The sequence below is a fragment of the Scomber scombrus genome, chromosome 8 (assembly GCF_963691925.1).
Source record: "Scomber scombrus chromosome 8, fScoSco1.1, whole genome shotgun sequence".
NCBI classification, from domain to species: domain Eukaryota; kingdom Metazoa; phylum Chordata; class Actinopteri; order Scombriformes; family Scombridae; genus Scomber; species Scomber scombrus.
Window position 1 is genome coordinate 13,321,204 of NC_084977.1, and position 14,128 is coordinate 13,335,331.

A 14,128-nucleotide genomic window follows, 5' to 3' on the forward strand; every position below is an offset into this window, starting at 1 on the left:
TAGATTACAGTTTCCAGCAAATCTGTCTCTCATGAGGAGCTTCAGCTGCTTAGGTTACCGTTAGAAATTGCTTCCTGTCCTTACATGGGTTTCCCGAAATTTACTTTAGTGACAAAAATGATGGTTCACTATACCAAATACATTTCTGTGCATTATAATGTTATCACTGATGTTTCCATCAACCTATAAAAAGTAGTAATATAGTCTTCTCATGACTTTTAAAGGGATGAAATTTAAGTACCAAAGTCATGTTCAATAACAATAATCTAAAACAGAAAACAATGCAATACGATCTACCAAAGCAGTGTATAATAAAGACAAACAGCTCAATAACACATATCAATGCAATTTTGAAACTGTTGTGACAAAATATCCTGACAGTGTAAATCCTCTCCACCTCAACCATTTCATCTACTGTACCTCACATCATAGCTGCCCTTATATTGGAAGCAACCTTTTTGCATATAGTGAACCATACAGACAATATCCATTGCTCCCAGTGGAAACATAATATGGTCATGAAGATGATGAATATTTACCTGTCATCTCCACAAAGAATACAGCTTCTCATCAACTGTGTTGAAATCCATTAACAAACATTGGCGACCAGCAAATCCCTATTAGAACATGTCCATGGTTGCATTAAAATGCAAGGATCAAATTGTCAAGATTTATCAGTAGCATTATGACAATATCAGGTTACTGAAAAATATGAATCACAAAGTTTGAAAGGGTCGTTTGGCTACAGTAATATTGGGGTTGTGAGGATTTACAGAACTATTATATTGATTCTGGCAATGACACAATTCATTAGAAAAACACTGCCCATTTTGATCACCAAGACTGAATGTATCACTAGGCCAATTGAAAATAATTGTGAATCTGCAAAAATCAATGTGCCCTGTTGAGAGACAATTAGCTCAGACAGTGTATGAAAAAGTATAAAGGTATATTATATCAAATATATGCAGATATACAGTAGACACATACAAATGTGTTGTAAGGTTAACATAATTCGTCCCTGAGAAGCACAGAATCATTAATATTGGATGTGGTATTGGAGTATTACTGCATGCTCAACATTGTAATACTGTTATGTGTGTAATCACCATCTCATGAACCCCCAGTGAACCCTGAAACATGAGATGAGCAGGGAAATAGAGTTGTTTAGGACCATGAGGAGCGCAGATCTGAGTGAGGGCGTCCCTGACTGTAGAGGGGAGCATGGTGAAGAGTAGTGGAGCGTCGCTGCGCGCTGATCCCGGTGCTACCACCGCTCAAGTGTTGCATGTTGAAGAGTCCCGACGCTCTGTGACAGCTTTGGCTCCTATAGGACGAAGTCTTGCATTGCCTTTGGAAACCAGGGGAAATGAGGATGAAGATAAGAATGGTAATTATGAATGAGACCTGCAGGAAATATCTCTGTAATGTTCCTTTGTGGGGAGCTTTTGTGCTTTTGGTTGCTCAGAAGTGAGCGCAGACTGAGAGCTCGGTCATGTACTGTGACCTAATTGTACTTTGTGATATTTCATTTTTACAGTAGCCTATAATAATCATATACGATAATCCTGTAAGAGCGCAGCCGCATGAAGTTTCTTTTTCCGTAGGGGGAAATAATTATGAAACATGTTTGAATTACGCCTGGTGCTATTTTTGCACCATTTCTAAAACATGTTGATAGAGCATGTTGTGGCACAGCTGACATTTCATTTGCAGCCTAGTATGAGGAAAGCACAGCTGTTATTACTCTGTTGCCTGTCAAAGCTGGCATTTATTATTATTATTGTCGTTATTATTATTGTCGTTGTTGTAATAATAATAATAATAATAATAATAATAATAATAATAATAATAATAATAAGCACAATAATAATACTACTACTACTAATAATAATAGTAATAATAATAATAATTATTATTATAATTACTACTACTAGTAGTAGTAGTAGTAGTAGTATTTCTTGAGCAAAAATCTCGAAGCTTATGGGCAGTTTTGAACTTAAACTGAGTGTATTTTCTTAATCAAGACTTATATATAAATGTTGTTTTAATGGTTATTTCTTTAAAACTTGCGTGTGTCTCTCCAGTGCCAAGGGGTTGGTGGCATCATCATAATCACAATGGTTACCAGTTTTATGTTGATGTACAACAGCAGCTCTGGTGACAGACCATCTGCGCCATCACCACAATCATCACCGTCTTCCCACCGTTTACATGCTCCTGCTTCAGCTGTGAAAAAGCCAGAGAGACCAAAGAAACTTCCAACATGGACACTTGAGGGGTATACAGGTGTTATGGATCATAAGGTAATTATACACCATCTGCACACTGTCTGACAATCTGTATCCTTGTGCATTTTTACAGAAAACAATGATGTGGCAACTGGTTCTTCCTTTGAAATATTTTTCAATGCACATGATATCTAAGTTACTTTTTTGAAAAGTAAGAACCAAATCTCTTCTGCTTCCATAAAGATAAAATATGCTGGCAAGTGGTGCAGGTTAGTTCAATGCCAAAACATTCACACACCACCACAGAGACCAGGGTTAAGCATCAGCTCGGTCATGTGTTCCAACAAAAACAATTGCCAGTGCTTGGAGTGAGGGATCATGTTCTTGTCAGTGCAATCTTGTTGTGCATGGCATTTGGGGCATAGGAATGAATATGGCAGTGGAAAAGTGGGTGGTGACTATTTAATGTTTTGGAGGAGGCACATGGAGGGGGAGTGACAGCAGAGATAGCAGTGACCAGGGCAGCAGGAACTGATTATGGGAAGAAAAAAAATGCTGGAGAAACACACATTCAGTCACATTCAGTATCTCTGTGATATGCATTTGGATACCTTTTTTTCTTACATTGATTTAGAGCTGCAATGATTAGTCAATGTATTGGTTTGTTGCAATATATATTCAATGAATTGTCAACTATTTTGATAATTAATTAATTGTTTTGAGAATTTATGTTTAGACCTTTATGATAGTGAATACCAAAGGCTGGGTTGGGATGTCATCTTGGGCTTCAGAAAAGAGAGAGAGAAAATTACATGTCTAACCATTTTCTGATGTTTTCTGATCAGTTAGTTAAACAACTAACTGATTAATAGAGAAAATAATTAACAGATTAATTGATTATAAAAGTAAAGTGGCACAATGGCTTTCTTTCAACATGACAGTAATGTTCTTGCTATTTCTCTCCAGTCAAATATATAAATATGAATATTTTTTAAAAAGGGGTATGACTAGAAAAGTTATTTACTTCATCCTACACTCTCTCTCGAGCATTGGATGGTTGTTGTTTTGTTGTCTGTCTAAAAAAAAAAGTTTTTCAAGTCATTTCTGTCTTGTTATAATCCACAGCCTGTTTATTTAGTTTCGTTATTTTAACATGTTCGAAATTAAAAAAAAAAAAAAAAAGAAAAAAAGTGTCTATTACATATGAAATATGCCAAAGTTATACCCACCCTCTTGGTCGGATCTGAAGTGCAGTTTTGTTTTTTGTTTATTTATCTTTAGTTAATTCACACGTACAAAATTTCAGTTTAATCCATGCCATTGTTATATGTTTACATTTCATTTGTATATTTTAAGGAAGTAGAGTTAAACAAACTCAAGACAGTGAGTTATGTGTGGTAATTGAAATTGTGTAGCATTTCCTGTTCATGAGGAAAAGCTAATACTGCCCTACTGTCTGATGTGAGGCCATAATAATAACAAATACTCTCTGAAGCATTGAACTGAAAAGCTCAACTCACTGTGGAGGTACCATCACTAGAGCTTCTCTGTAATTTACTCAATTCATAATTAATATGTCTGCCATGAAACATTCAGTGACAAAAGCACTTAAAACAGTATAGATTTTTACTGGAATGCTTAAGTCATCACTGCTGTAATCTTTTGGTCATATAAGCACCACAGTCAGTGTTACTGTCGTGCCGAGGCCTATCGTTCAGACCCAGCATAGTGTTACAGACAGCTCATTCAGATAGATAGATCATTCAGACAGCGTACTGTCTCCCCTCAGTGAGAAAGATAGGGCGACAGCAGTAAGATAAGATCAGATAGACTTTATTGTCCCAAAGGAAAGTTGTCTTGGACACATACAGTATCAGTTGTAAAAAATAAATACATAAATAATGCAGTGCATAGATACAGTACATACACAGACTGTCACCCATACTCATGCACACACAATACCTATAGTACATGCATACACCGTCAACCAACAAAATGTACACTGCCCGTCATACAACACACCTCATCATCATGGTGTACATTATATGAGAAGTAAGAGTAAAGCTGCCTCTTCAACAAAGAGCTGTCATAAAGTGTGCATATGTACAAAAAAGCAGTGTTACAGGTGTTAGCGTCTGGCTAGCTTGCTAGTTTGATGGACAGGGGGGACAAAGGATTTCTTAAAGCAGTTGAGTCCGCATTGAAGCATCTGCCTGAGGGTAGAAGCTGGTACTCAGGGTGGAGGACACGGGTGTGATTTAAAATAATTTTTGGGCCTGTCTGGTGATTGTTTCATCAAATACAGCCTGGAATGTGGGATTCTGCCTGACTCCCATGATTTTCATGGCTGTCTGTGTTAGCCGGGTAATCTAGGCTTTCGGCTGTACACTGAGGATGCCAGACCAGACTGAGATGCCATACTGCAGGATGCTCTCAGCTACGGCATGGTCGAAGAGGAGCAACACTTTAAAGTTGACACCAAAAAACCTTAGCCTAAGAAGTATAGCCACTGTTGGACCCTAGTGCAGACATTTTCTACCTGAACACTCCATGTCAGTTTGTTGTTGATGTATCTATAACCTATCAACCTGGGTTATGTTCTGATCATGGATAACCACTGGTGAATAGTCTCCAATGGATTTGAGATCAAACACCATCTCTTTTGTTTTCTTAATGTTGAGGGTGGGAATATTGAGGTCTGGACAAAGCTCTGAATCTCATGTTTTTGTATAACTGTGTCTGATGTATTGGACATGAGAACCAGGATAACTGTGTCATCAGAACACTTTATCATGTGGTTGTTAGCAGTGATGCATGCCCATTCACTGGTGTACAGGGTGAACAGGACTGGGGAACTAACGTATTCCTGGGGGGCATTAGTGCTGATGGTCAGGGGTTTGGACAGGGTTCACCCTGACCTGCTGGGTGCAGTTGGTCAGAAATAAGTGGTACCACAGTGACGGGGTTGACATTACTCTGCTGCACTGTTTTTAAGAGAACATGAGGCTGCAGTTTGGTAAAGGCTGAGCTAAAGTCTACAGACAACAATCTAACAAAGGCCCATGGATTCAAGGTGTTTAGTCACTTAGTGCTTTGTCACACAGCAGTGCTTCTCTGGTGTGTGTCTATGCGAAGTGGTAGGGATCAACGTAGGCAGGTGTGGAAAGGACATTGCATTGCTCAGGCAGCATTGGAAAGATGATTTGGAAAAGAAAAAAGCACAGTGTTGGTTACGGTTCACTTTTCACTGATTAATAATTAGTGACATGAGATTGTGAGAGTGGACACGTCTGTCTTTCTTCAGTCAGCCAGATTCTACGCTTCTGGTTCCTCTGAGAGGTTGTAACCCTCATCAAATAATTTTAAAGTAATGAAAAAGAAATATTAATCCAAAGATTTTTCACTGGTTCTTATGAGAAATTTTTGCGGTTCATTATTCACAGTCTCTCATTACTGTCCACCTCCTCCTGGCTGATGGTTGACAGGAGATTCATGATGGATCCACACTGTGACATTTTCACACTGCTTACTTTCATTCTACCCCCTCCCTGGGGGCTCCAAGCTCTGTTGCTTCACCCTCAGAAAGAGCTGGGCAATGACTAACCAGAGCAGACCTGCTGTAGGATCTGCAGAGTGGGTGGATCCATCTGTACAGTTCCCTGCAGGGTCATCTGAGGTCTGCTGCTGCTGATGCTGCTGCTGGAGGGAATCTTGGCAACATTCACACAGCACTGGTGCACAAATGAAGACAAGCCAGTGCAAATGCACAGACACACTATTAAAAATGTTATACCCTAATCGGAGCCAGGGATGTTTGAAAATGTGAGGAGGGCTCTGTCTAGTGTGCCTGCTGGACCCTGTTTATGGCCTGCATTATGGCTGCATTGTGGCTGCTTCGCTCATTAATGCTTCACCCAAAAGCACACATTAATCATTAAGACCATGTTGCTTCACGTGGCTGCAAGTTAAAGGTTAAATGTCTTCCCTTCAGTACATCCAGTGCTTAATGGTGAAATGAAAACCGCGGTGTATACTGTACAACCAGACTTCAAAGTTATGGTGCACACTTTTTCGGGATATTTTGAGGAACTGGCTCAGCGTTCGTTATGTTCCTCTGGCTTCTGCGACGTCTGCACATTTTTGTGAGATGTCTTGCTCTGGTATTTATTTATTTTTTTGACAAGCTACAGTAATTAGAGCTGTGGTTTGTGAATAGACTCTTTCAAAGACACACAGACACACATACACACACACACACACACACACACACACACACACACACACACACACACACACACCCACACACACACACACACACACACACACACACACACACACACCACACACACACACACGTTTGAACACCTCTACAGACTGTCGCTCCATTTTTCTCCTTCACTCCTCATCTTCTCTCCCTCTCTGATGTTTTGCTGATTCCAGTTAAAGAGATGTTGACCTTTGCAGAACTGTCAGCAGAATCAATCTACATTGGCCTTTAGATACGCTCTAATCACAAAAGCCTGAGTGAGAGCATGGATGTGGGTTGTAAGACTGTGTCAGTTTATGATGTACCTACTTATTATGGGCAATACCTGTCTGTGCTCTGGCCTTTAATGCAGTCCGCCTCGGAGAAATGGGTGTCATTAGAAAGTCTGTTATGCCAAAAAGTCTCCTGCCTACACTGATTCCTTTCTATTGTTAAATTTTAAGTTGTCTTATAAGTATGTCAATGTACAAAGGCAGCTTGTAATAACAGACAACTTCAGGGGAAAAAATTCCCAGGATATGCTCATTTTATTTCCACTCTACGGGAGACAACAGTTGTGTTTTATCCTCATTGTCTTACTTTTTTATTCAAAATAACATTAACCACTTGATAAATGGCTAAATCCAGCATGAAGTCATGAATATCATCTTCTTGGTAGATTCGTTATTGCCCACCAGCCATGATGGAAAACAGCCAAACATTATGTCACATCTCTCCATCAATTTGCTGCTAACAAGGTTACGTTATCTGAGGTACAGTCGTCCCCTTGTCTCTCTCTCTCTGTCTGAGGCTGATTGGATGAAGAAAAAGACAGATGCCTTCATTATTTCACCTTTATTCGCTCAAATTGAGAACAGAGCAACTTGAATGTGTGTCACCAGGAGGAGCTTAATGAGATGTCAACTATCAGGAGGAATTCCATGTAATTAATTTTTTAAAAATTTTTTTATTTGATTTATTTTTTGGACTGACAGTCTAAAACTTTAAGATATTCAGTTTACTATCACATATGACAAAGAACAACAGCAAATCATCACATTTTGAGGAACTGGAACCATAAACATATGACATTTTAGTGATTACTTAACTAATTGTTACAGCTCTAAAACAAACATAGCTATTGTAGGTTTTCATGTTGGCCCACTGCAGCTCATATCATAGGATGTTTGACATTAAAGGATAAGGCGGGTGTTTCAAACATTTCTTGTCAACAAATCCCATGAAATTATCCAACTAACAATATTGACTGTGTAGCCAGAGCTTGATGTAGTGTATTCCTCTCTTCCATAGAGCTCTGTTATTGTCCAACAACTATTAAAAACAGATTAGTGAGGGACATTACTGACATTACTACATGTTCATTCATTTGAGTGAATATGGGCACAGTAGTTTTTTTGAGTCATTCACACACACACACGCACAAATCCTATTGCTGTAAAACATAAATCAGCAACTGACGAAAAGTCCCCAACAATATTTACTCCTATCATTTGCAAAACAAAACCATGGCTAGCAATTTCAGGAAGTTAATCATTTATTTAGGGAATTATATATATTTTGAAAATGAAACGATACACTCATGATGTATCTCTAAAGATTTTTGCCTCAGGCAGAAACAGATGGGGTTAAGGCTGAGAGCCACCGACAGGCTGGAGAAGTATTGAAATATGGACTCACACACACAAAAGCAGTGATTGAGTATGGGGTCACAGACATAATGTGGGTTATAAATATAGCATTGTGAACAGCACAGCCTGTGATATCACCTGTATGTATGAGCATGCACAGACACACACACACACATTTGTCTTTATATCCTTCACATTGACATCATGCATTCCCTAGTCCCTTACACTAACCTTAACCATCACAATTAAATGCCTAAACTCAACCCTTACCCAAAACTGAACAAATTGATCAAATTATTACCTTAACCTTAAAACCAAGTTTTAACCATCAAGTTGCCCTTTGATGTTGTAAGGATCCACCCAAATGTCCTTACAACACGGAAATGTCCTCACAACGCTGATTTTCAACTGAAATTGTTTCTGTCAAAGATAGAAACACACACACATGCACAACTGTAAAAGCATCTGTGAGAAGATATTAAATTGTGACAAACTTTACTCACTTTCTCAGTGGAATCAACCTCCAGGTGGATCCGAAAGGTCCACGTGATCCAGGCGCTGTACTCATCCAGCCGCGTCTCACTCACACACACACACACACACACACACACACACACACACACACACACACACACACACACACACACACACACACACACACACACACACACACACACACACACACACACACACACACACACACACACACACACACACACAGAACCTGATGAAGTGTGAAGCTCAGAGCACAGTTCAGAATGCCAATGTAGCTCTCTATTAAGTTTGGGAATAATTCATGTGAGAAGTCTCTGGGCTTTTGCTGTCGGATCATTCAATCCAAGCTTTCCTTTTTCAACATTGAAAACCTCAGTGGACACAACAACATAAATACCTACTCAGTATAATTCAAGCCAATATTACAGCCCTTGCAGCACATACATCTTTTTAAAGGTTTATGCACAGGAATGATCCTCTGAGTGAACTGGACTTCATGATTGAGCATATCCTGACCACTATAATGTGAACATCACTGAGGCTGTGTTGACTGAATATGTATCATGGCTAATATGTATGTGCGATGTTCCCGCAAAATAAAGGTACTGCATAGAATAGCCTCTGCTCCACTGTCAATTATAATAATCTGCAGTGCATTTGAATAATAGGATAACTGACAGAACAGCCCAGTATGAGTCCGGTTGCTTGATTCAGTGCCAGTTGCAATTTATTCACATCCTGTTTGGACCGAGATGGTATTAAAGGATAGGGTATCAACGTTAATTTGAGATTGTTTTCAACTGAAGTTATCACTGTGTGTGTTCTTGCCACAAAAAAAACGACATTAATCTGTGAATATAAATGTAAGAAGCCTGAAATAAAATGTGAAGTTCTGGGGTCTATAATCAGAGTTACTATATATATATCAAGCTTGTGAGAACTGCCTTTGTCACACCTGTTGTGTTTGCATGTGTTGCTTTACAGACTGTGCTGAACTCTTTCAGGCACCTTGTTTTTCTCCATATTTTAAGTTCCAGCCAAAGAAAGTAAGACTTGACCTTGAGCAACAGGATGCAAGTTAATCCCTTTTGCTTGTTGATACTTTTTAAATCATGTTTTCAGGAATACTCAGGTTTTTATTCTCTCTGCTGATATACCATATACTCTGTTGCAGTATTTCTCTAGACTGTCACATTTTTAGCGGCACTATAGGAAACATGCAGTGTCTTAATTCAGTGATACTGAGCATGAAATCCCTGTTTCACAACCTTTCTTAAATATCCTCTGAATCTTGACCTTTCATCTCCACAGCCTCTGAGGATGCACTGCAGGACTTGTGCCCTGGTGACCAGCTCTGGCCAGCTAACTGGGAGAAAGAGAGGAGAAGAGATTGATCGCTCTGAGTGTGTCATCCGTATGAATGATGCTCCCAGCGTTGGCTTTCAGCGGGACGTTGGCGGGCGCACAAGCCTACGTGTCATAGCTCACTCCAGCCTACAGAGGGTACTGCGGAGCCGGCAGGAGCTGCTTAACGTGAGCCAAGACACTGTGTTCATCTTCTGGGGACCAAGCAACGCCATGAGACGAGATGGAAAAGGCCACGTTTACAACAACCTGAAGCTGTTAAAGCAACTACTGCCCAAACTCAAAGTCTACATCATTTCTCGGATTAAGATGCTGAAGTTTGATGAACTATTTAAAAACGAAACAGGGATTGATAGGTGTGACTGTGAGCTATACTGTCCAAATAAACATAAAACTGGCTTATGTGTTTTAGTCATGTGGAAATTTGCAGATAAGGGAGAGCATATTACAAGCGCTGCAACTTCTGCACATTCTAAATATATTCATTTTACTTTCATATATAAAACAGGAAATCTTCAAATCACCACATTCAAGATACTGCCACCAGGAATTTTTTGTGTTTTTGCTTAAAAGGTGACAAAAATTATTATTCAATAATCAAAACAGGTGCAAAATAATTTACAGTTGATGGAGTAATTGATTAATCAACTAATCGTTGCAGCTTTGTATTACACAGATTACATCATTTTCATATGTAGTGTTACTACTGTATATGGTATGAAATTTACAGAACTGGTACAACATCAGAAAGAAAACACAAATTCTATTTTGATGCCATTTCTCCAGAATCACAGTACTGTATTTTTTCCAGTCATTGCAAGCTCTTCGATGGTGAAGAGACTCATTATTTACTGATAAAAAAAGACAAGAATGACAAAAAAATAAACTACAACCTCAAATCGAACATAGACATAGTACATGGCATTTTCAACTTTAGTACACCTACATCTTACAAATATAATATTGCAACTGAATTTTTGTGTGGTCCAAATACAGGTATATAAGGAAAAAACAGTTGCTATTCATCCTAACTGAAATAAGTATTTTCATGCACATTTCTGGAAGAGCAAGACTGCTTTCAGGTTAAAGATGTATAGAAACATAAACCTATTGAGTCGTTTTTTCTTAATAGCAGCAATTTTACAAATTTAGAGCAAGTATTGCAAAGGTAGATTTCTTTCTTTTCATGATAAATTTCAAACATGTACACATTTCTTGCTTTGCATACAGATGACAGTTTCATGTCTGTTTTCATATATGATACAGGTGTCTGTACTGTGGAAAACTGCCTGACTGAACATGAACATATAAAAGAAGAACCAAATAGATAAAGCCAATTTGTCATCTGCATGTGAACAAGAAGCCCACACTATGATAAGCAAATGCTGCATTTGAAAGGAGATTACAAACACTTCAAGCCTTCATGTGACCATAGTCAGCATCAGAATTAATGTTTTAATCACTCATATTTGCAAAGCAAATATTATAATTATGAAACTGTACCTTCTTTGCACCGCTCACGTCAGCTACATTATTTCCCTCCTATATCTGAGGTTGATTAATCTTATTTTAATCTAAAATAAGGGTTCACATCTTTAATCATTTTATCAGTCAATCTCTTGGATGGAGCAAGTACTCCAGCTATATTTATGCACTATATGAATTTGGATTTACTCAAAAAAGGTGGATCTCTCTTGTCTTCCAGGAAGAGTTCCAGCTCCTGGCTGAGTACTGGCTGGTTCACCATGGCCATAGCCCTGGAGCTGTGTGACAGGATCAACGTGTACGGCATGGTGCCCCCCGACTCCTGCAGGTAGAATCAGATTATTTCTAACACAATACTTTTAGTTGCTTTCTAGGATTATTTTAAGGTAGCAAAGAGCAGAATACCAATATGGGCAATAAGTACACCTGGCACCAGAGTGTCTGTGCTACATGCAAACTAATTTTTGTTATCTCAACTTTATTCAAATTCGTGAATCTATTTGAACTTCAACATCTAAAATGTATTAGTCCCCAGAGGGAAATTCGTCACGGTGAAAGTCTAAGCACACAGAGTCATGAACTTTGACAGTACACAGGCACAGTAAAAACTTCCTGTAAGTTCACATAAAGCACAATGAACAGTACTAGTCAAAAATGTGGACACACTGTCTCATTCAAGGGAACAAGAAAGTGTATCAAAACTTGTAATGAACGTAATGTACATCAAGTGAAAACATAACATAATATGCACAAAACCTCGAGTACAGCCAGCTGTTCATCATATATCCATTATATGAGCAGATTACTCATCACTGTTGCTTCACTTTGTGTCATCTACTTAGGTGGGGTTGTGCTTACCATGTTCAAGAGAAGAAATCTTTTGAATGTCACACTAATGAGATTCTGTAAGTGAAAAGTTTCTAAAAGCTCAGAGTTCACCGATTGTGATGTATGGTGATGATTTAGAAAATATCCGAGCTTGCAGTATGAAAGCATCGTCATCAATGACTTTTGGCATTGAAATACAAAAGACTTACATCGGTACAGGTTTTTAGAACGGGAACAAAGCAATGTCCGTTTTTATTGTCAGTTTCCTAGCAACAGTGTTCACATGACTTCAACCACCTGAATGCCAAACATATCATCTCCTTGACTTCTCTGCTCAAAAATACAATGTTCATGAGTTCCATTTGAATTAATTATAATTGTAGATAAATTATAACGCTGTTGCACACCAGGAAAAATGCCACTACCATATCAGATTTCTCACCAATAAAATTCTCTCTACAAAAACACTATTGAACAGTTGCTCTCTTCAAAATCTTTTTTTCATCTGTTAAATTATATATCCAAGATTAAAATGCATTATATGTCTTAAATTTTCAGTTTGTCATTGCCTGTTGGAGTAAATGTGGCAACTAATGCATGAAGGCGAATGGATGGTCTATTGTGATGCAGCTCCACTCAGTGATCTACTGACAATACGGGTGTGTTTCTACATAGACATTATGTCTAATTCATCCTTAATGATGTCTTCAACTTGCAATAAAAATATAACATTTACTCCCTCTTGTATTGCTGTGCAGTCATGCTGGCAAATGACTGATTTTAGCACCAGTGGAAATATTCATCTTGACATTTTACAATACATTTCACTGCCACAATAAGCATGAGTACACAACACAATATAGGCTACAACTGTTTCACATGCCTACATAACGTTCACTACAATATTGAGGAATAATCTTCTCACATGAATCAACAAGGGCACAAAGGACAATTTGGCACATTTCGATATTCATAGAGAAAGCAGGCTGGATTGAAGTGACTCTCATGTGGTCTCATGAGTCTTCCACTGAGCTTGGTGTGACTGTGAGCATCAGAGGAATATGATGGTGTATAATGAACACATCTGTGCGCGCAGATTCTTCTGATCTTTCTGTTTTTCTTTGTTCCCATTTCAATTTATTCCCCACTGTGACTTGCTTCCTCTTCTCCCCTCCACCCCTCCCATCACATAATTATCCCCACGCTATTTTCCACATCCCTCCCTCACACTTTGACTTTCATGCCTTTTCATACTTTGCTTCTCTCTGTTTTCTTCCCCTCTTCCCCTGTTTAGATCCCCCTCCCGTCCCTCGGTGCCATATCATTACTATGAGCCCTTGGGGGCAGCCGAGTGTTCCATGTATCTTTCCCACGAGAGAAGCCGACGTGGAGGCCACCACCGTTTCATAACGGAGAAGACAGTGTTTGCAAACTGGGCCCGAACCTTCAACATCCACTTTTACCAGCCAGACTGGAAGCCTGCTGCTGGCATCATCGGCATGAACATCTCATACACTCCGACTATATCCTGAGACTCACACAATGTCCACACAATAGAAGATGTGTGTGGACAGTTTCCAGCTTGCAGATTCCCTGTCTGGCCAATAAGAATGCCTGAGACAGCAGTGGGACAGAACAAACTACTGTAGTGGCACTTAGCTTACTGCCTAAGCAGCTTGGCAGAATGGGATCATTTCAAAAGAGAAGCACAAAGCCTCAACATTGTTTTGGAAGTTTAACTATAATAGGATGAATTTAATACTGGAATCAAAGCCATAGAGGATGGCTCAAGTGTGTTTTTTTACTCTGCATGGAGCTGCTTTAATAAC

The 14,128-nt window shown here is 38.9% G+C and overlaps 1 protein-coding gene across 1 annotated transcript; it reads left to right on the forward strand.

Annotated features, from left to right (window-relative positions):
* Positions 1-1,375: 1,375 nt before the first annotated feature.
* st6galnac5b (ST6 (alpha-N-acetyl-neuraminyl-2,3-beta-galactosyl-1,3)-N-acetylgalactosaminide alpha-2,6-sialyltransferase 5b) lies at positions 1,376-13,831 on the forward strand. The gene is made up of 5 exons (XM_062424267.1): positions 1,376-1,390; positions 2,088-2,306; positions 9,933-10,342; positions 11,692-11,799; positions 13,594-13,831. Exons 1-5 carry the CDS (start codon positions 1,376-1,378, stop codon positions 13,829-13,831), a joined length of 990 nt encoding a protein of 329 aa, XP_062280251.1.
* The last annotated feature ends 297 nt before the right edge of the window (positions 13,832-14,128 follow it).